Consider the following 23807-nt stretch of genomic DNA (forward strand, 5'->3'; position numbering starts at 1 on the left):
AACAAGAGTGTGCCAGTACAATAAAAGAAAAAAAAATCAAGCCTTCCAGAAATAAAACAATGTTGAGTGATAGATATCTTTTAGTGTTTAGTATATACAATTTTCCTGCTTGTCTTACAAACTCTTAAATATCCCAGGGTTTTATTTAACAACTGAGACATTCCACTTATAATTCTGTGCTTTAATAAAAGGCATGCAGAGCTCTTTACTTTATTTAGAGTCCTTTACTTTCCCAGTGCCCAGCACACACCTTATTGATGTGCTCGAGTGCCTCCTGCCCCTCCTCTGGGCTGCCATCCTGAACGCTATAATTGAGATGTAGGTCCTGTATGCCTTCCAAGAGTCAAACAGAATTTATAGCAGAAACCTTCCCGACAGCCAATTAGTTGTTAGTCTACAAGTGCTCATGGGCTGGGAGATGTGAAAAGAGACTGCCTGCTGTCAAACAGATTCACTTAAAAATGTTACATCTCTTTCTAGATCCTCTCAAAGAAGCTGCAGTATCCCCAGATACCCTTGAAGTATGCAAGAATATGACTATATGTGTATTAATATTTATGTATATATGCATACGTATATTTACATATATATGCATGTGTGTGTGTTTTTAATTTTAGGGAGGCAAAATTCCAATCAGGTGGACTGCTCCAGAAGCAATAGCTTTTCGAAAGTTTACCTCTGCCAGTGATGTCTGGAGCTATGGAATCGTAATGTGGGAAGTTGTGTCCTATGGAGAGAGACCGTACTGGGAGATGACCAATCAGGATGTAAGTACAGAGATCCTCTTTCTCCCTCAAGTTGAGAGTGAAATGCTTTGTCCCCTGAGTCTAGATTGTTATAGTATTTTAATTGTGGAAATGACAGTTACTTGAAAAATATAAAATACTTTCTTTACCATGTGATGCATTTGTTGCTATGGAAATATTTTTTATGCAAGAGCTAAAAGTGAGCTGATGAAAGTAAATTACAATTAGGAAAAAACTCAAATCTCTTGTCAAGGTTTCACTGGACCATAATGTTGCTCCACTCAGTTCAAGTCAGCATCATTTTTAAAGATTTAAAGATGAAGAAACAACAATCATCTAGGAATGAATGCTGAACAGCTAACGACTGAAATATACGTTGAGTTATATTGTGTTTTTAATAGGAAAGGATGTGAATAGTCTTCTTACAATAAAAATATAATTAATGTTTAGATGTACATACGGATAACATGAAAGAAATCATTAAAGAATTTCTTTCCAAGTTCAAATGCTTAAGCTATGATGGCTGAGACAGACATACAGTCTTTGCTTTGATCATTTTCCATTATTAATATTCAATACATCCCCTTCAATTTTGAATCATATTGAAATTTGACATTTTCCTTCCTGTTAATAATTATAAAAGCAATTATATAGCTTGTATTGATCCCTTAGAGCAATGATTCTTAACCAGTCAGTCACAACCCCTTTGGGGGTCAAATAATTTTCACAGACTCCCACACCAGATTTCTTGCATATCAGATATTTACATTATAACTCATAGAGGTAGAAAACTTACACTTATGAAGTAGTAGTGAAAATAATTTTATGGTTGGGGTCACCAGCCCATGTGCAACTGCACTAAAACGTTACAGCATTAGGAAGGTAAAGAACACCTACTTTATAGTGGTATTAACTATTTACCAACTACTAGCTTATTATTTCTTTGTGAATCATGTATATTGAACAATCTTAACTCAAGCGTGTGCTTATTGGAAACATTGGTTTTGTTCTCCAATTATTTCCTGTGTCCTAACACTATAGCATCTTCTGCCTGTGTGTGCAGTCAGGGATTCATAGGCAGATACAATTAGGTTGCAACTCATTGTGTTTATAACAGTAATCGCAGACAAGCAATTAACACTGATGTTTCAAGTCCAGCCAAAACACATCTCAGAAGCATTTCAAGCTATATGCCCCAACTGTGGTCCACAGCAACCCAAGTAATGGAACTAGTTGTTTTCCTTTATATAAATCTGTACTTGGATCAGGATTTGTTGAAGTAGAGAAGCAGAAAACTTGATTTTAAATGATAGGTTGTTAAGGCCTATTATGGAAAAACACCAGACTATCAACATAGACTAGTACTGATTATTTAAGGTATTTGTCTTTGTTTTACAAAGACATATGTAAAAGTTTTCTGGGAAGGCCAAGGAGGACAAGGGAGCCTACCTGACTTGTTAAAGCTACTCTCTCTTGCTGCTCATTTTCCTTCTCAAGAACACTTTCTTCACCGCACCTATGTATTTAGCTAAGGGACGCCATTGCACCAACTTTAGAATGATTAACCCAGGCTGTGATGCCCGGTCTAATATTCTTCAATTTTCCTTTAGTGGGTAGCCAGAGAAACACCTCAGCTTTCCTTGAATTTGCATCTTAGCATTTTTCTCTCATATCATTAGCATATTCATGAGTTCCATAATTCCTCTGTAGTCAGCTACAATTGGTAGGGTTAGCTAACTTTGTGCCCAATTCACTTGGCTTGGGAAAGTGAGTGCTGACTTAAACTCCTTGACAACTCATGGAGAAGAGTATCTATTGTCTTCAACTTTGAGGTTTAAGGCCTGAAACTACATCAAAAATGTCATTCAATTCCTAAACAATGAGAATGTCTATAAATGTAATTTATATAAATAGTATTTTAAGATTATATTTGTATATGTGTACTTAAATAACACATTACAGAGATGTTATTATTATTTCTCCGTTTCAATGGAAAACTGGAGCTTAGAGAAGCTCAGTGATATTCTTAATGTGAAAAATACTAAAATTTAGAGTAGGCATATCAACCTTTTCTCATACATTTTAAAATCTGTGATTTACCCCAACTGCTATGATTAATAACAATTGAATTATTATGTACCACTGCTCTTTGTCTCCCAACCATATCAGCCTTCAAAATGAATGAAGCATGAGATATTCAATTCAGTAAGTAGTGAGTAATCTAGATTGAAGATGGCTAGACAGCAAAGACGTGTTTTCTACAGTTTATTTGTCGTGTAAATACCAGATGCTCACATCATCTTTGCACCATTATAGTTTTACTTTGAATTTGTGCCAAGGTTCTTTTTTTTTTTTCTGTGCTGTCACAAAGCCATCAAATGACAATCCATGCCATGTATGGATTCGATATCATTCTATAGATATATGATTCCCTTCTCTGCCAGCCTTCAGAGTTAGTTTCTATCCATGTGTAATGGATCCTTCAATACATACACATCAAACGTTGGCATTATATTAATTACTTTAATTCTTCCCTTAACCCTTCCATAGGGGTCTACAACCTCAGTTCAATGATTGACTATGTCTGAATCTGTCTCAGGCTGCTGCTGGTAGATGCTTATTTTTGTACAAGAAATTCCTTTTGCCATTTTGTTTTCACTGGTTCTAAACTTAGTTGTGTAGGCTTCTGCCCTGAGGAACCATCCCCCTTTTTTCCAGTTTAAATCTTAATCTCATTAACTCTGTCATCACATGCTTTGAGTTTAATAGTAAACCTTCTGGTGCTCCTTTTCTTTTCAAACTGTATATTTTTTTGCTCTACATGTTCATTTTCATTGTAGACTTTCATTAGCATAATGAATGTTGTTGTCTCTCACATGACAGAGCCATTGTTAGGCTCTCAGAAAATGCCCTCCAAAGAAATTAGTCCATAACTTTAAATTTAGCCTTGACCTCAGGCAAGTTCTTAGAGAAATGGTAGAAACTATTTACATTACTTGCAGAAAGATCACAAGAATGGTCTCCAGTCTGTTATTAATTTGCACCCCCCACAACATACTCATAGATTACGCCTCCATAATCCACATAGTTCTCAGCACAAGAGTCTTTTAAAATACAATTAGGGAGTTACACTTTTCTCCACTTAAAAAATCAACTACTTTTCTTGTCCAAATTCCCAAATATTCCACACTCCTTCAGGAACAGTACGATTGGGTTTATCATAAATATAACCCACTTCCTGGTGCAAACTTCTGCATTAATTACTTTTTGATTGCTCTGATAATACCCCATGGCCAAAGCAACTTTGAATTGAATTGCACTTAGGGTTCCAGAGGGCTAGAGTTTATGACGATGGCTAAGCTAATGCTCAGTGGCTATTGACCAGGGTAACTCAAATCCTGAGCCACAAGCCATAGGCAAGGATCACACTGGGCACGGTGTGTCTTTTGTAATCTCAACACCTGCTCCCAGTGACACACCTCCTCTACCCAGGCTACATCTAAATCTTTCTTAACAGTTACTCCAACCATATCAGCCTCGGAGGACATTATCATTCAGAATACCACAGCATATAAAGAAAATATGTTTTTTGACTTGTTCAAGATTCAGAAGGATGTAAAATCCAAATAGCATGCAGAAAGGTAGGTCATCTGGGATACAAACTCCTGCCAAGCATCAAAGCCTAATAGAGAAACAGGGAAGAAAAAAAGCAACTCAGTGCAATTAGGAGGGTAATTAATCATCTTTACTGGACTGATACATTCTGACATAATTATCTTCTACTAGATCTTACCTCCTCTAGAGTCGCAAATCAACCTGCTGAATGATGGTAGAGCTTCCACCACATGAACCTCTGGGACACAAAGCACATAGAAAAAACAAAACAACAACAACAAAAAAAAAACCCCAAACATTGTCGATATAGTAAAGTCAAGGAATTGATTTAATTTATCTATTTGACAATTTTATATATGAAGACTAGATGCTCAGTTGAAATAATACTTTAATTTGAATTTTGCATATTGTTTTGAGAATTTACCATGAGTACTGTATTTGCATCATTTGCAGCCATCTTTCTTGGCCTCCAACTCCCCCTGTGTCCTCACATAGTCACTGGCAAATCCATCACTTTTTCTATGAACATTACTGTTGCACATGTACACTAAAAAAAAAAAAACAAACAAACAGAATCAATTGAACACATTGAGAGAATAGCATGATGGAAAATATTGAGTTTTAAGTAAATATTAAGTTAATAAAATTTAATGAATTAGGTTATTGACTTTAGACATCTATGTCAGCCATCAGGCACTAAAGAAAATAATATAATCTCATAAAAAATTAAAGGACAAGACAAGCAAGTAAATAAGTTACATTCCAATAAAACCTCAGGGCAAATGGTACTGTCAATACATCCTTGTCACATTTGGTATTTTCCCATTTTCTACATTTAAAATTGGGAGTTATTATTTAATCGTTTTTATTTTCCAAGATGCTTGTGCTTTTAGTGCATTACTTCTATCACAGTTGCCAAAAATAATGTCTTGCATAGTTTGCCTTTTGATTTCTACATTTTTTGAAGTTAAATAGGTTAACTAAGGTAGAGCTCTGCTGAGGTCACTTGTCTGCACTATTCCAAATATTTGTCACCCTGCGTTCCTGGGTCCTTCGGTTCTTCTTATTTTCCTGCTGCTGCTTTGAGCTTCTTGGATTGCTAATAGTTAATAGTTTCTTTGGTGGATAGCAGCTAGAAAAACTTCAGGTTATGGTCTATTACTCATGGTCCTAGCATTTATATCCCCAAAGTAGCCCCTGCACCAGTTAGATTTCTGTACGTTGTGATCTGGATCCCACTCACCTCAGATAAAAAGAAATGCTATCGGAAACCTGACCATACTTCGTTCCTTCACGAGTTTGTTTACCACAAGATAACAGAAATCACCTTTCGGTGTGATGTGCTTGACCTTGATTTCTGATATTTTCCCCCTCTACTTCCTAGTCCTACAGGCTTTGCAGATGTACAGCTCCTCTTTCTATCCACCACCACATTCAATCGCTTCACTCCCTTTATTGTGAAGGAATTTCCTTATCTCCAACCCTTGAAAATTATCTTTACATAACTTAGCCTTTGCTAGTTTTATTTTATACTTTGCTTAACAGTGCCTAAATTATTTGGGGATAATACAATGACATTTTCTGAAAGTGTATTTATAATAATTTTTAAGAATGCATTCCTTAATAATGTTTGGGGATATTTTTATAAATTAATTAAAGAGACCTTAGTAATACAAATACATTATTTGTCATTAAATATTTTGATGTCAGCACCAACATTATACATGGTTTTTAAGTCCCCACAAAGAGATTGATGCTCATACTTGTGTTTAAAATAAATATCCGTAATGCCTTTGCCAGTAGACACTCATTTCCAATTCCTGACAGAAATCCAAAGACGATAATAAACAGTCAGACCTTGACATTATTAAATGATACATGAGACAGTTATGCTAATTTAGCCTTTGACTTATCCATCATTTACCATCCAAAAGTCTCTTTTGGAATAAAATTGCCATTCCGGTACTTTGAAAATGTGACTGGATATACTTTTATTTTTTAAAATAAAGAAGATATACATTCAGAGACATTGAAAAAGAGCATAATCATTATTTGATCCTAAGATGTAAAGGCGAATCAAATATGGACAGTTTTGTTGGAATTGGTTTTATAAAGTATCCTTCACAAACGTTACAGGTAAAAATCACTAGCATTTATGTTCTTGTCTTATTTTTGTTTTTGATTTTGATCTTGGAGACAGGGTCCCTCTACGTACTGCTGGCTATCCTACAAATCAGTATGCAGACCAGGCTGGCTTCGAGCTCACAGAAATCACCAGCCTCTCCTCCCTAGTGCTGCGATTAAAGGAGTATGCCACTACCCCTGACTATTTTTCAACATGTACAAAGGGCCTATTTTTTTTAATGTTTTACAGCAAATAATAGTAGTTGTGGTTTATAAAACCGTAGTTTTGGTCACTAGAATAAAAGTAAGGATAAAGACAGAGGGACTTTTCTCAGACTCTTCTGTGCCACATTAGCGGTGGTGTGGACCTGGTTCTCTTTGCTTTGCACAGGTGATCAAGGCAGTGGAAGAAGGCTACCGCCTGCCAAGCCCCATGGATTGTCCTGCTGCCCTCTATCAATTAATGCTGGATTGCTGGCAGAAAGATCGCAACAGCAGGCCCAAGTTTGATGACATAGTCAACATGCTGGATAAGCTGATACGAAACCCAAGTAGTTTGAAGACACTGGTGAACGCGTCAAGCAGGTACAAGGCCAGGCTTGAATAATTTTCCTAAGTATATCCAATCAGGTAGATGTCATAAATATTTTATCTATTCAGTCAGTTAGATATTAATATATGAATCGGTATGTTGTTAGTTTATTTAAGTTGAACCCTCCATAAAGTTTCCCCTTGAAAGAAAATAGGAGTGGGTAATTATTCCAGAAAGGACCTTAGCCTAACCTAAGTGGGTAATGTATCAATGTCACGAAAATAAATGCCCAGCTCCATTGAAATAGCATTAGAAAACAGGGGTCAAGTGTGTTTAAAGCATATGTACAGGTAGAGAAATAAGATTATAAGAGGCTAAGGAAGCACTGGTGCATTTTAATCCAGACGTCTAACTGTGATTAGACTCTTTAGAATACATTTCTCCAATGCTCATTTACATATAAGTACACTGTACCATTCAATTTATGAACACTGAAGACTGCAAGGACTCTTTTGACTTTAGCTCCTTGTTTAGAGATATTTGGTTCATCATTTAATATACAGTTGGAAGATTTCAAGCTGATAAATGAATAACCTTCTGGAAATATGTGTCCAAGCCCATAAGCATCATTTCTACTTTTCTGGATTACAATAGGAATACATTTAAATAATATCGAGTATTTGAAAAATATATTTTTTCTTGTTATAAGAAAAATATCAAAATGTTCCAACTAATAAAAATCAAGATGGTTCCAAATTATGAATTTTACTAGATTATTACTTTCAGTGTATTTAATGCCATTGTCTGTTTTATACAAGAAAGGAAATCATGCTACTAGCTGATCTGGCTGCCCATTAAAGTGAACTGAATGAAATTGTTTCCTTACAATAAAGTTGCATGAATTCTATGATCTTTAGGCAACACTTATTTACTGGGCAGAAAACCATTTTAATAAGTCAGAAATGAACCCTCAGAATCTAGAAATGTTCTTTGAATTTCCTAAGCAAATAGCTAAAGCCTATGTCTTCTTAGCAATTATTCTATATGTCACATTCTCAATAACTACTTTAATATCCCATTTGGTCATGTACAATATTAAGCCATTCTCTTATTTGTTTATTTACTTGAATGATGTTGAGGTGATTGTCACAAATGAGTCTAAGGATTCATTTGATAACAAAAAAACACTTAATATTCTAAATCATACCGATTTTCGTAATCACCCGTTTTACATTCATATATATAAATTTCTTTTTTTTTAAATTCTTTTTTTTTTGGAGCTGGGGACCAAACCCAGGGCCTTGCGCTTCCTAGGCAAGTGCTCTACCACTGAGCTAAATCCCCAACCCCCTATAATTTTCTTATGTATGGCTTATCCTTTATAGAATTCCACATGTTAAGTTTATGCAAACCCTTCAGACTATGTGACTCACTACCCACTGTTGACTACTAATTCTGCAAGGTTTAAGTTCCTCATTCATTAGACATCCTCATTCATGTCACAAGATGTGATGGGTCTAGTAACAAAATAAAAAATATTTGAATATCTAAAAATTTTAATATTTCATGATCCTGTTTTCCAAACTCTGTTAGATTGTTCATCATGAGAGTATTCCTCAGACTCGGCTATTTACAAACTTGTGATGTTTCGGGAATTTATATTTCAAAGTCTATAGTGTACCTGTTTCCTTATTTACATTTACTTTTAATAATTTTATGACACTTTGCCTACGTATCATAGATCAATATACTTCATCATTCAACAATTACTCACGTTTTTGGACAGCGCCATCCTGTGAGATAAGATCAGAGATGCAGGTTTATCCATCAGAGCTAGATATTCATCCTTCATGGAGCCAACCCAGGGAGAATGGGAGACTTAAAAAATAAATCATCTTAACAACTTGTATTTATTTCTGCTCTGGACAATGAGAGTAGAATTCTCGAAAACCCGGAGGCTACAGTATCTGTACAGTAGAGTCATGAAGATGCCGTTTTATTAATTTCACATTTCGATCTTAAAATATAACTGCATTGTTTTCTCCTTCCCCTTTCTTTTTTGTCTCCTCCACTGCTCCTGTTTCTCCTGTCTCTCAAATTCTCCAAATTCCTGGCCCCCATTTCTTTAATTATAATTATGCACACATACACACACACACACACACACACACACACACACACACACATATATATATATATGCATGTATATATCACACATACACACACATATATATGCCTATATATGTATATATATATATGTATATCACACACACACACACACACACACACACACACACACTAATACTTCTTTGGATAACCAGTTGTTTTTGGACTTAACCTTAAAGAAGAAAGCAAACAAAACAAACAAACAAACAAACAAACAACAACAACAACAACATTGGTATCATATTTGTTCAGGTCTTATTTCATCTACTATATCATTTGGAGTTCATGGGTGTAGTTTCCCTGACATTCCTAGGAGATACAGTGTCACAGCAGACTTCCCCATGCTCTAGCCCTTAAAGTAGCCCTTCTGCAGTGTTCCTGGAGCTTTAGTTGAAGATGTGTGGTTTGGAGCAGGGCACCATAGGATAACTTATTCTCTGCATGTTGATCAGTCATGGTCCTTTGTAGTGGTCTCTGATGCAAAGAAGTTTCTTTGATGAAAGAAGAGATCTACACTTCTCTCTGCGTATAAGTTTAGATGTTTAGAATGCAGTTAGTACTTATGTGGGCCTAGTAAAGAAACAGTTGTTAGTATTTCTCCAACATCCATGATGTCACTAGTCCTGAGTTATTATGGAGATTTCTACTATTATTGAAGAAACTTAAATCCAACGAGAGAGGTGTTCGTTGTCACCATGCTGTTTCTAGCACTACTATTCTCAGTGTTATTGTGCAATGCTGGACATGATTATAATGCCTGGCTTCATACTTTGGCAGAGTTATCTACTGCTTCCTTCCCTTCGATGCTTGCCTGACAACTTCTGGTATCATAAGCCTTTCAGGCTCACGCTCGATCCTTCAGATTCTGTGCCTGAAGTGCACAGAGCCCTTGGCAGTAGTGATTTACGATGATGGTTTCTTGAATTAGGTTGGTAATAAACAGAATAGAACTGGTCAGATATAAAATGTCCTTTAAGTCACATAGATAATATGTACTATGAGAGATGGTGAGGGAAAATGAAAAACAAGAAAGTGTTGAACTATTGTTCATATGCAATGGGAAGTATTTGAGTAGGAAAATTTTGTAGAGAAAGTAAGGAATTTTATTCTGGCCATGCTAGATTGAAATTCTTATGAGAAACATGAAAACTGAAGTCAAGTGTATGGATACATGTGAAACCTTAGCTGGAGATTAAAACTTTATGAAATGAATATTATTTAATGACATAAAAAATGAACATAAAAATTATTGCCTTTCTCTTTAGAAAATTTACTAGTTTATTATAATCCCACATAGTCTACGATAAAAGTCTGATTTATTTTTCCCATTTGTATTTTGAATAATGATCATATGTCTTCCCTACAACTTAATTTTTGTCCCAAAGATTTGTTGAATTTGATTGAACATTACAAGTACAAATCTAAAAGGGTCAGTTTGTTCCTTCTAATACTCATGTTTTCTGTGTTCTAGGGTATCTACTTTGTTGGCAGAACATGGATCTTTGGGGTCTGGGGCCTACAGATCAGTAGGTGAATGGCTAGAAGCAATCAAAATGGGCCGGTACACAGAGATTTTCATGGAAAATGGATACAGTTCAATGGACGCTGTGGCTCAGGTGACCTTGGAGTGAGTAGTTTTTCTGATAATTTTTACATAGCTGTTGGGGCAAGAAAAGTATATTCAGACAACAGAGTGGATGCAATCAAGGGAAAACAGTTTACCTGTGTCCATATGTGTCAGCTTTCAAAGAAGCCTCATCTTTTTTTAGCCTGTGCTGTTAACAGCTGCATGGTTCCTGCTTCTTGTGTCCAGTATCTTTGCTATTTTGTTCATCAAACAGCACTTGAGAGTTTGGATAATTGGATTACAACCCTTGGCAAAGTACTGGTACTTTGTGTTGTGAAAAAAAAGACATTTCCTTGAGTTTTTATACTGGTACTTATGTTACATGAATGTAAATATAAAACAAAACAAGCTGTAAGCACAATTGGTGTGGTTAGTCTTGTGTAACAAAAACATAAAAAGATTAAAAAGAAAGAAAAGAAACAGAAGAAAAAGTGAAAGGAAAGGAAAGAAAGAAAGGAAGGAAGGAAGGAAGGAAGGAGGGAAGGAAAGGGAAAGAAAGGAAAGAAGAAAAGGAAGGAAGGAAGGAAGGAGGGAAGGAAGGAAGGAAGGAAAGAAGGAAGAAAAAGAAAGACAGAAAGAAAGGTTACCAAATGACAAAATGTCAGCTTTCAACAGTGAATACTTCCCAGGTAACAGCTTCAATAAAGTTTTCTTGGCAGGATTTCATTTAATATTTACATGGGGCACCTTCTGTTCTCGAGGTCTGAGAATATGTTAGACCCTGCCTATGATGTATTGTTATTTGGTACAATCTCAGCAAAACCAATTGTGCCCATTTCTGTTTGCACGTTTAAGATACAATTTATCAAATCCTATTAAATAAAAATTACTAGAGCTAAATATTGAATTCTTTAAGATTGTAAGTCATTTGTACTTTATTATATACTCTTCATGTGTAATTATTTTAGCCTAATTGTTACTTGTGAAAATTAATTGTTCTATTATGGTTCCATCTAGAGTTCACCTAAAGGAATAATGTTTTAACCTGTGCGAATATTACTGACTTCAAATGACCTGCAAATTCAAAGGTTAAAATATTGTTATAAGGACTTTAAAATATTAGGATGCTCTAAGTCACAAAGCCACTGTCTGCCCTCCATCCTTTCATGTGAAATACTGAGAGGTTCTCTAGACATTCCTACCTACCATATTGGCATTCTTGATTCATTGAATTCACTGCTCATCCCCAGGAAAGGTAACAGGGTACCATTTATTAATATCACAGCCTCAGCACTGTCTTCCTTTGTACTGATCACTAAATGGATATAAAATCACAACCACCGGGTTGATTTCCTATTACTTAGTCTCATTCTTACAGCTATTACTAAATCACATCTTCTTGAATCCAGGAATGTTCTGCCCACTATTTCTTTGATGCTCAAGAATCTAATCTGTGCTGTATTTTAAACAGTATACTAAAAAATCCTAATGATTTAAAACTATTTTTACATAATTACTATTTAATTTTTTTCAGTAAAAATGGTCATTTTAATTTATTAAAGTCATTTGTCATTTTATATTAAAATGATACTGTAGGTATTTCTTCTACCCAATGTCAGATTACTTGTACATATACAATAAAATGATTTGCATTAAACGACGTCTCTGTTTTTATTAAGAGAGTACGTGGTCGTATGTTTAGTTAGAGCTGTGGCACTTTTATTTATCCCTTCACAGACAATACAAAAATATTAAGTTATTTATTTCATATTCTAAATTTTATTTTGCTGTGTGTGGGTGTTATCTTCCTGTGATTGCTTTATTTCCTGGGGGCCTCAAAATGATAGAAATATGTTTAGTATTATTGTACTCTGTTTATACTTCTGTTTTAATTCTTTCCTATTTATTTCTGTAACCTCCTAGACTCTCTTTAGTATGTGTGTACTTTCTCAAGATGAAAGATGCTCCTCTGTCTCTTTATATATGTTCTTCTCTTGTTAAACTGCCCCTTTCAATTTACCTTTCAAGGGGCTGGGGATTTAGCTCAGTGGTAGAGCGCTTACCTAGGAAGCGCAAGGCCCTGGGTTCGGTCCCCAGCTCCGAAAAAAAGAACCAAAAAAAAAAAAAAGAGTACATTCAATTTACCTTTCAAATCATTTACAGGGAACAGTAAAGTGAAATAATGTTGTCTTTTATAAATTGCTTCAAATTCCTTGTCATTACCATGATCCTTACTGGGAATCGGGCATGCTAACTCCATTCCCCAAAGACATTAATTTTTTGGAAGAGCTTGAAATTATTTTGAGCACAACCTGCTATTTATAGTGATTTTTTATAATCATAGTATCTGTAATTAGTAGGATATATTTATCAAGACATTATTTAAAGTAAAACACACACTAAGGAATCATCAGTTTCTCCTTGGTCAAGGACTAATAAGAATGACTTGTATAGTTATTTGACCTTAACCCAGAAAAATAAAGTAACGTGGCCCACTGTTGATAAATAACGCAAAAGAAATGGAGTAACCGCACAATTTGGGGACATGCTCTTGAAACTACCTGACCATAACTTGTATACCTAGCCACTGTGCAATATCTAAATATTAGTTGTATGAATCTTTGAAAAGATTACAATAAGATATTACAATATTATTCTTAGAAGCCAAATGGGACTGCACATTCTTGGTGTGTAAATGTTTATAAAAAATGTTAAAACAACCAAAAACCAAATGCACAAATTATTATACATATGAAATATATTTCAGTGATGACAAGTTTGGATGTATACTAGCTGTGTAAAATAAAACTGTTCCAATGATAACCATTGGCTAAAAGCCACCTTCATGTGGGTTATTATGCTACCAACTAGTTGCCAGTACATGTATTAGGAATAAGAACTTGAGTGTCTTGAAGTAAAGTATATCTGATAAGAGTAGCTTCTAACTTTAGATGCGTATGCCTTCTGCCTATCTTCTGTTCCCAAACTGTGCTATTCTGTCTGTACACAGTAATCATATTTGAATAACCATAGCTGGAGAAATGGCAAAGCTCTCCTATCACATGTAAGTAACATGAGTTACTGTTGCCAAGGGAAACTGAGCTGGAGGCAAGTAGTAAGTTGAAGCCAAAGATTTCAAGTAAGGAAACAGAGAAAGGGGACGACATTTCAAGTGTAAATAAATAAAATAGCCAATTTAAAGAAAAAAAAGATTTCAAGTAAGGGCATGATCAAAGTTGTCTTGTAGATTTCTTTCCTGGCCAGTGCTCTCAATGCTTGGTTATTCAGTAAATGAGGAAAGTCCAGTGACTTTAAGCATTATAATAATTTTATGAAAGCAGAATAGATTCCTGAAGCAGCCATATGGATAGAGTCTATGATATTAAAACAACAGTTTTCCAAATATGGGAACCCAAAGTTGTGTAGTCTAAGACAAATAGCCTCATTAACCTGCAAAGGAAGCCATTACACGTAATTTACGACGTTCTCAAAGCAAGCATAGGAGAGCTTGCTATTCTCTGTGCTCCATGCAGTTAAGCTAAATTTCTGAAAGCCTGTTTTGTTGTTGTTGTTGTTGTTGTTGTTGTTGTTGTTGTTGTTGATGATGATGTTGTTGTTAACAAAGTCTCATCTCTACAAAACAGTTGAGTCTTTTCTTGATAAATATATTTAGCTTGCACAGACCTCATAAGTGACTACTGAGGATTTTTAAAATAACACAGGAAAAAAGCTGACATCACAAGGCTCCATGATAAAACTGAGAAGGCAAAATTTTAGGAAGTTGAGTGAATATTCATTAGTCTCCCATGTCCCTTCTACTACACAGCTAGTGATGGAATGTAAATCCCACTGACATGACAACAAGACATATAAAACACAATGGAGAAAGAACAAAGATCTCTCTCTCTCTCTCTCTCTCTCTCTCTCTCTCTCTCTCACACACACACACACACACACCCGCACACACACACACACACAAACATCACTGTATTCTAAGTAATCAGGAGGAGAGTGGCTCCATATATCTCAGCTAGTTCTTACTTAGTTTATCCTACTACGTCAAACTCACAATGAAGTATGAGTGTATTCCATGAAACAATATCTGAAAAGATGTTGACATGTGATCGCAGCAATGGCATCACATTCAGTTACAGATCTTCTGAAACCTGCCATGTCAGGTCAATCTATTGCAGTCCCCTAGGTCTCTTTCTCATTATGTTTAACCAAGTAAGTCTGTGTTTAAGGGTACTGTGTCTGCACGAGAAACAGCCCTAAGTGTTTTTCAGACAACAAGTGGTCACAAAGCAATTAGTGTAGTGTATATTAAGGGGATATATCTAAAACTCTCAAGACATGGCATGACCTAGGTGCAAAGCAAAATAAGAAAAATACTGTACTCTTTGCCATCAGAAAATAATTTCTTTCCAGGAATCATTGAACACAAATAGAACCAATTCAGTGTTACACACAACGTAACAATAAATAAAGATAAAATATTAGAAAGATTATCTTTCTAATATTTCTGATTAATACCACAAACCTTCCTACTTTATATATGTAGGATGCTTGAAAGTAGAAACTGTTATGATTATTCGTTATGGCTTGTTGCATAAATCACTTTCTGAGCAATCATAAAGTAGTCACATAAAGGGTAGGCATCTTATAATCCAATCTAGGGGCCAGAGACAGGCAAATCAGAGATAACTCACTGGCCAGCCATTCTGTCTGCAGCAGGAAGTTCTAGATTCAGTAATAGATGCTGTCTCAGTGAATAAATGAATGAATACACGAATATGAATGAGCTAGAAAAGCTCTTGAGAAAACCATCCAGATGTCAGCCTCTGGTATCCACATACAGTCTACACAGTTGAGAACATTAATGCGTACACCACACGCATGCACATATAAATACTCACAGTAGGAAAAAAACAAAAAAGCTGTCGGAAACTGTGAAACGTGTGAGGCAAAACTACTTAACAATATTTTAATGCATTTGTCGATATGAGAAAAAAGATATTTAAGCTTCAAATAATTTTCTAAAACACAAATGTAACTCTCCTAGAGAGTGTCTGAAAACATTTAAATTGTCTAGGTAGTTATTCTCTCTTGTTCTTGGAAAATCATACTATGAATATTTCTATTACAAACATATTTAACTAATTTGGTTTCTCTGTATACCTCACTCATAACCTCTAGATTGACGAATCATATTTTATAAAATACCATCGATGTACATTATTTATAAAAAAATTTTAAAGTGTAATTTTTATGATATTTTAAACTCCATTTTGAAATTATTTTATCTCTTAGGAAGAAATAAAAGGACATGGGAGAAAGGGAGAGAGAAGGCAAAGGAGAGTGAAAAATAAATTCAATACTCTGTCCATATGCATATGTGTGCAGAAACGTCAGATAATACACTGATGTGGACAAACTATTGTTTGTGTTTTAAAGTAGAAAGATTAGGACAAATTTATTTACAATCTGTTTGTATGAAATTTTCTAGTCAAGTATGATTCTATGCTCCTATAATTCTAACACTTGAAAAGAAAAATTAATTGTGACTTTTATAAACACAAACTCAGGAGCCAAAGGCAATCCTCCAAAAGATTAATTTTTTTAGCATAAGATACTCTTTATATTAACATATTGGATTCTTTTGTGATCAATTAATTTTGGAGAAATAATCACATATAAAACAGTCAAACAAGTGAATGAATCACAAAATGAGAATATGGTGCAAATGTGTATTCACACACACAAACACCTCCAAATTAAAGTGGCCTTATATGTGAAAAGTCCATTTCATTTGAGTTGGAAAATCAATACATTTTGGTTTGAAGTCAGTTGGAGTAAACAGTGACAGTTATGGTAAACATTATTTCTACTCGAGTAACTATGAATTATGAAACTTGAATACATGTATTACTTAAATAAAGAAATGTCTCTCAGGACTTGGAGTTTATCACTTAGGATTTCACTATGAAGATGACAGATTTAAAATGTAATTAATAAATATAAATAATTAATTTTAGTGCAAAAAATATTTTTACTATGGGTTGATTAGTTCCAAGCTCAAAGTTTAATTCTTTATCCCTAGGATGTGTTCTATACTTGCTCATAAACACCCATAGATATTCATATTTCACAATTTTTCATGAAATATATAAAATAATTATCATTGCCTGGAAATGTAAATTATGTTAAAATGTAGATTCATTATGAAACTTCCGTGAAAACAGCAGCAAAACATGTTTTGTTCTTTTGGGACTTTATGCATTCAATATTTACACAGTTTCCTCTTTTATAAATAAGTTAATTTTTGCATTTAGTGTGAAATGTTTTCCAAAATCACACCCGCAAGTAATGGGAAATCTGAGTGTGAATTTCATAGTTAGGTACCTGGTTTTCCTCAGTTGTGAACTGTTGTGCTCTAAAGCCAAGTGATTTTAAAATTTCCAAATCTGTGTCTACTTACCCATAAAGTAAAACTATTAAAAATGCTGTGTTTCTTTGAAAGGCCTTTATAGTATGAAGAGGCTGAAAGCTTATTAATTATCATCAGTTGTTCTTATGTTTAATGATGTGACTCTTAACATGGAGAGAATTTCCATTAGTAATTCATCACTGTCTGAAGAACTTTATCGCCTCATAATCAGGCGTCAGTCCCTTTTACTCCACTATCTGTTCAGCAAAAGCCAGGACATCTGCTAAGTAACCTGCAATACATAGAATAGTCATCTAGCAGCATAGACTCACCTAGTCAATGGGCAAGCTTGCTAATGCCAATTTAATTGTAAGAAAAATAAAACTAAATTGAAATAAAGTCTTTTTCTTTGTACTTTAGTCTCCAATTTTTCTATTACTATGGTAACAATGGTGACTTTATTTCCAAGTGGATTTTTATTAAATCCATGTTTTGTTGATGATTCCTGTCCAAAACACATCAGCCATTATTATCCATATATTGTTCAATGAGATCTTGTAATTAATATTTAATAGCCACATTGGAAAAAAATAAGTATATCACTGTCATAAGAACCAGTTGCATTTTTTTTTTTGCTTTTCTTTTCTCATTTCCTAAATCTCTCATGAGAAATTCAGAAAACACAAAAGGGACACAAAATATGAAATTTTCTTAGTAGATGATTCTTTCTAAAAATGACAAAGTTGGAGCCAAGGCTATTCAGTCTTCTTGCTAAGTAATACCTTTGTACCTGAAACTTCTATGTTTACCCAACATTGTCATTGTCATTGTCTTTTATTGCACTGATATCTATGAAAATTATAGGTAAGACATTGATGACAAAAACTTTCCTTTGTAAGACCAATGTCTTTGGCAAGGTCATTTCTTGAAGAAATTTATGTTAGACATATTTGTCATTTAGCATTTTGAATTATAAATGCTAAGTTTTCCCGGAATCAGATCATTTAGACTCCATTTTTTAAGATAACATGAAATCTTAGTGTAGAAATTAAGAAATGTAGAATGTAGAGAAAACATTTTACAATTTCTTTTAAACAATAATTTTTTATCATAGAAAAACAATCTAGGTCTAAATTTTTTATTGATAGCATGTAGTCTTCCAAATTCTCTAGATGTCAGAAGAAAACTAAAGCTTTTGTGTGATTCGCTAAAAGATGAAAGTGTAGAACTTTGAATTCAAACTAAAATATGACCCAGAACATTGTGAGGAAAGCACCATTGTAATGAATACTGCCTGGGTGTCTGTCATGTATAATGGCTGCATGGGATTAGTGAGTCTCTTAAAGTGCTCGGTCTTCAATTCACAAGGCGTCATACTTTAAATTGTGCTTTATATTTCTTTTAGCAAAGATAATGTTTGACGTGATGTTAAAGATCACGTTTTCAATACTGTTCAATGAAATTGTACCCATTAAATTTAGTATTTATTGATAAGATATATAAACATTCATTTTTCATCACTATGTACCATTTAAATAATGATTGTCATCTGTGGGAATAAACGTACATTTTCTTTGACTGCAAGGAGATTCTTTCTTTCAAGGAACAATTTTAGAGCCCACCTTTGAGAACTGGACTGTGAATATCTAAACATATCACTACTTTATGACTAATTCCTGCAAAACCTTTTTCTCTGTGCCAGCGTGAGATGTTGAGGTGTGCTACAAATTGAGTCAATACATGCATCCAATGTGTGCTCTCTTCATGCAGGGATTTGAGACGCCTGGGAGTGACTCTGGTCGGTCACCAGAAGAAGATCATGAACAGCCTTCAAGAGATGAAGGTGCAGCTGGTAAACGGGATGGTGCCAGTGTGACCCGCACACGGGTCACTTCTCCAAGTGAACAACTCTGCACTTTGTAAACAGCCCTAAGATTTATTTTAACAGAGAAAGGGAAATGGGTGGTTCCTAAACCTTTGAAGGCACTTGTCTCATCCTTTGAACTTATAATCAACATTTTACTAAAATCTCCAGATCTTCTTCTTAATGTCTTCGTTTTTTTCACTATGTAAATGTAACCTGCGAAGAGAGCTAACATGAGAAACAACATCCTATAAAAACATAGTAACTAAATCTTTCTCCACTTCTTCCACGGAATCTTGTACATGAAATATATCAAGACACAGAACCTATAGAGACTGTTAAGGCAGCCCCTTTCAAAACTACCAGGGATCGACTTGAAAGGAAAAGTTTTAAAGCCATGTGTGGGCAAAGAAACGCTGCATTTTACTGACGTTTACTTCGAGTTTTATTTGTCTGCATAAGTGTATTGGAGAGCAATATGATTAGATTATTTCTTAAATACAGTTTGTAATTTAAAATGGAATTACATGTTATAAGTTATAGAAAATAGTTTATAGACATGTTGCCCGGTCAAGGAAAAGTTCAGCACAGGGTGTATATTTATTTTTCTGTGTTATATAATTTACTTTTAGTTGCACTTCTAGAGAGTATTAGGCAATGAATGTGTATAGACTGTATAGTTTGCAATATACCGAGGAATGGACTTAAATTGGAAATGTATGTATATGTGTGTGTATGTGCGTATGTGTGTGTGTGTTTGAATATGTAGATGGTATTGTTCTGCTTGCCTTTTGTATAGGGTTTTAATTTTGGCCTCATACAGCAAAGGGTGTTCTAGACTATTTTATGGGTAAGAGGAATAGGAAGCCTTAGACCAAATTTCCACTCAAGTAGGTGTCCTTTCTCTCATTTTGAAAGCAACTAATTAGTTTATTTAAACAGCTAATGCCTCTAGATTAAATTCCCTTTGGATTTTACACATACCCAACCTATGCGTGATAAAGAAGTTCTCGCCATTAATCTTTCATGTTTCTTCCAAATTCGACCTTTCAAAGTTCCTGAAAATATCTTCTCAAGCTGACACAAAGGGCACACGTTGTGTCATAGAATGTAGAGAGTTGTGATTGTAGTGGCATCTGTGAACATCCAATCCAGGCAGAGGTACTCAAAATCTCCCTGCATGCCCTAACCATTTGTAGTCACTCCCCTTATGACTCATTCACAGAGAGTTTAATACTAAGACAGCATTAAAAAGTGAAGTAAAAAATGTTTTGCTCAGAATTTTCTGTTTGAACTTTGTTTCTCCTTGGTAACAGTTTGTGCACATCTTGTCCTCCATTACAGTGAATATGTTTGGAAAAACCAATGGGGAGTATTTTAAAAAATTAGAATTTTTAGGTAGTTTACAATAGTCCTTCAGTATATTTTATATACTACATCAGAAAAGGGCTGACATTTATGGAAAATCCATGTGGTTTATTGAAATGTTCACTTAAGTGACCATGATGGTAAGATGAAAAATATTTTATATTATTATGCTTTATAAAATCTGGAGAATGGTATACAATATTTTGAGGAGCCAAGAACTTATATCAGGACTTTCACTACTGCATGGGAAAAACCATGTGAGCAGAGTGAGATCTACAGGGGGGAGGCCAGTATTTTGTGAGGAGTACGCCTTTATTCTTACTAAGATACGTTTCACTTCAGTATTCACCCATATAAGGAAGACAATTGGGGAACTTACTATTTATCTCCCACCCCCATTTTTTAAAAGGAGAAATAGCTCCTTGATAAATAAGGAAAGATCAAAGTTGCAAAAGGATGTGAAGCATCTAAACAGTTTTTATATTATACATTGATTCCCCTCTCCGAATAACACTGATCCCACAATGTGCTCAAGAAATGTGGAAGTGACACTTTCAGAAAATACTAAGAGTAGTTTAATACTATGTTGGTAAAAAAAAATCACAGAGAGATGTCAGTATGAAAATACATTTACATAAAATCATTGAAACTAATTACTACTGTACAGATAAATTCATTGGAATCTAAGTGATACAGTAGTACTGAGAACTTCAAGACCGAACAAAAATACAAAACATTTACACATGTGTGATTTAGAGCTCGTACAACGCACAACTATATGGACATCAAAAATACATTCTAATTTGTTTTCTAACTTTGTATGGTATAATTGGTAAGGTCTAGCTGTTAGACTGATGATTTCATTTTTTCCCCATAGAATATTAGGTCACTTACTTCCCTTTGCAATTCAAGTGTTACATTTGGAGAGCAATTCAGAAGCTCTATGGCCACATGGCGTTCATCCACGCCTCAATTTGGTTGAGGGTTTCTAAAGACTGTCACTCTGATTTTCAAATAAACAGACCTTTAAATTGTAAGTGCTCTGTCCCTCAAAGAAGAGAGAGCACCTTTCTAAAATATTTGTTCACCACTGGATATGTCACCCATTGAAAAGTGCCAAACTCATCGATCAATGTGAGAAATGCAGCTGGAAGGGAAGCCAGCTCTCGTACGATGTAACGAGGCTGCCACTCAGCACAAGACTGGGTACATTCTCATGGTGTGGATTTTCTTCTTGTGGCTTCATTTCCTTACTCATGGACTCCCCAAAATAAAGCATAAGATTCCATAATCTCCACACGTATAACTGATTTGTAAAATGATATTTAACTGGATTGTCAGAAGGAACAACGGGGAACTTTCCTATTTGAAGTCATTCCGTTACTGTGGTTTATCAATCATAATTTATACCCACTCTTGCCATTCCCTAGCATGTGACAATTTTTTCCTCTTTCAAATGTATCGATTGTATGTGAAATATAGAGATGCTGATTTTCACCGTTTAAAAAAAATTATGACATGCATGTGTTTTAAATTCCTGTGTTTTGTTAACCAAGCCAGTGTTCTAAAGTAATAGGTTCATGTTACAATTTAAATAGGAATATTTCATCAGAACTTCAGTGCGTCTAGACTTTTGGAATCGTCACAAATAAAGGAAAACACACTTAGCTCTTTTTATCAAAACAGTTCTACCCACTATGTAATTAAAGAGCTGTAACTTCACATCTCCGGTTAAGTGGAGCAGTTACTGTCGGTTGAGCACTGCATTTGCATGTCTGCTGTTTAAATTTTACGTGGAAGTGAAAGGCAGTAAAGAAGATATTTGTACACCCATTGAAGTGGGTTTTCAGAAGCACAATGAAAAATATTCACCTTTGGAACGTGTTCTGGCTGTAATGGTATGTTAGATAACAAAGAGCGTGTGGTGTAGAGACTCAGTAGGTATATGGTGTTGCATAGTAGTAAATATCTCTTTCTTATTTTGTTCTTTCTAAAATCTAAGTGGGAAAGTACATGTGATGATGAAATATCTTTGTTTAAACTTTGCCAGACGTTTAACCTCAATGTAAATAAAATATAGGATAATACGATGGCGGTTGATGATCCTAACGAACGAATGAACAGAATCAGAATGGTAGCTTTATTTGAAATTTGATAGCTGAACAAGTCATCACTTTTTTTCTTCTGTGCAGTAGCACAGCTGGTTACATTGAATATTTTTCCTCCATTATGCTGTTAATTATACAGTAATGTATCAGGAAAGAAATAGATAAAAAAAACTTTCTGCTTGTATCTTGTTATTTTCTGAGTCTTTTCACACATCAACGATTGAATGTTCTTATTCAGAATGACCACGTAATTGTCGCATAGAAGAAGCTGCTATTTCTTTTTAAAATGTCTGTTTATAATAACCAGACTCAAATTCATTTTCTCAATGTTAATAGGGGAAAAATGTTGGCAAAAATACATCCCGTCTTTGCAAGCTGGGTGCTATATTCACTGAAGTTTGAGTGGTCAATTATTTGTGAATATTTAGACTACTGCAGTTTTCGATTAATTATTTAAAAGCATATATATACTGAATTTGTAACAGTCAGAGAATAAAGTCAGACTCTGTCCTTTGTGAATATGTTGATCAACATCACATGGTTTCGGGCAGGTCAGAGACATCCATGCAGCCTGTCCGATTCTTTGGTAGGCATCAGGAAATCTTGTGTCCCTACCTCAGAGTGAATTCAGGAAGGATGAACAGTTTTGTATTGGTTTCCATCTGCGTCTCTTTGTGCTTTCAGTTTGTGTACATGTTTTTTGTAGTGTAAGATATTAAATTTTATATTTTTTCAGAAAATAAAAAACATTTGAATATAGAAAAATGATGGTCCTACTTGGTCTCTCCTAATATATTAAATTTATACATAGCCTCTTCCTAGGATTTTTATTATCAGAAGAATGTTCGCTTTTTAAGCTATAAATGTGATTACATTATGAAGTGATAAAGTTATCTGAGTTATAAAGTTGATCATATACATTCCCCACAAAAGCATTTCCCTGAATACACATTCAAACAATTTGGCCAAGAGACTGGTTGAGATTATAAAACATGCCTTCATTCACTCTAGCAATGCAAAATACACTTGCAGAAAACAAAACAAAACAAAACAACTACGGAAAACACAAGGAAGAAATAAATAAAAATGGAAAATTATATGCTATTTGTATCACCTACAAATGGAGACATTTTTGTGACTGACATCAGATGGAGACCATCTCACCACTAGGTTCTACTCTCTGCTCTCTGCCCTATCACTATGCAAGAAGAAAAGATTTACAGGACAAGGAGATTAAGGAGCAAGGCTCGCTATTTGTAAGTATGATACCATAATGCTCTTTTTAAAAAT

At 34.6% G+C, this 23807-nt stretch overlaps 1 protein-coding gene across 10 annotated transcripts in view; it reads left to right on the plus strand.

The window, feature by feature from the left end:
• Window positions 1–23282, plus strand: part of Epha5 (EPH receptor A5) — a 367455-nt gene extending 344173 nt beyond the window's left edge. For 7 of the 10 annotated variants that reach the window (XM_063273652.1, XM_063273653.1, XM_063273654.1 and 4 more), the window contains 4 exons: window positions 618–767; window positions 6877–7070; window positions 10655–10810; window positions 18948–23282. In XM_063273652.1, the coding sequence (XP_063129722.1) occupies window positions 618–767; window positions 6877–7070; window positions 10655–10810; window positions 18948–19053 (606 nt within the window). In that variant the 3' untranslated portion in view covers window positions 19054–23282. Of the gene's footprint in view, window positions 1–617; window positions 768–6876; window positions 7071–10654; window positions 12408–18947 lie in introns of those variants that run through there. The other 3 variants (NM_001169137.3, XM_063273660.1, NM_024367.2) reach the window with 3 other exon arrangements.
• Window positions 23283–23807: the final 525 nt, after the last annotated feature.

This window comes from Rattus norvegicus, chromosome 14, assembly GCF_036323735.1.
Source record: "Rattus norvegicus strain BN/NHsdMcwi chromosome 14, GRCr8, whole genome shotgun sequence".
Lineage (NCBI taxonomy): Eukaryota > Metazoa > Chordata > Mammalia > Rodentia > Muridae > Rattus > Rattus norvegicus.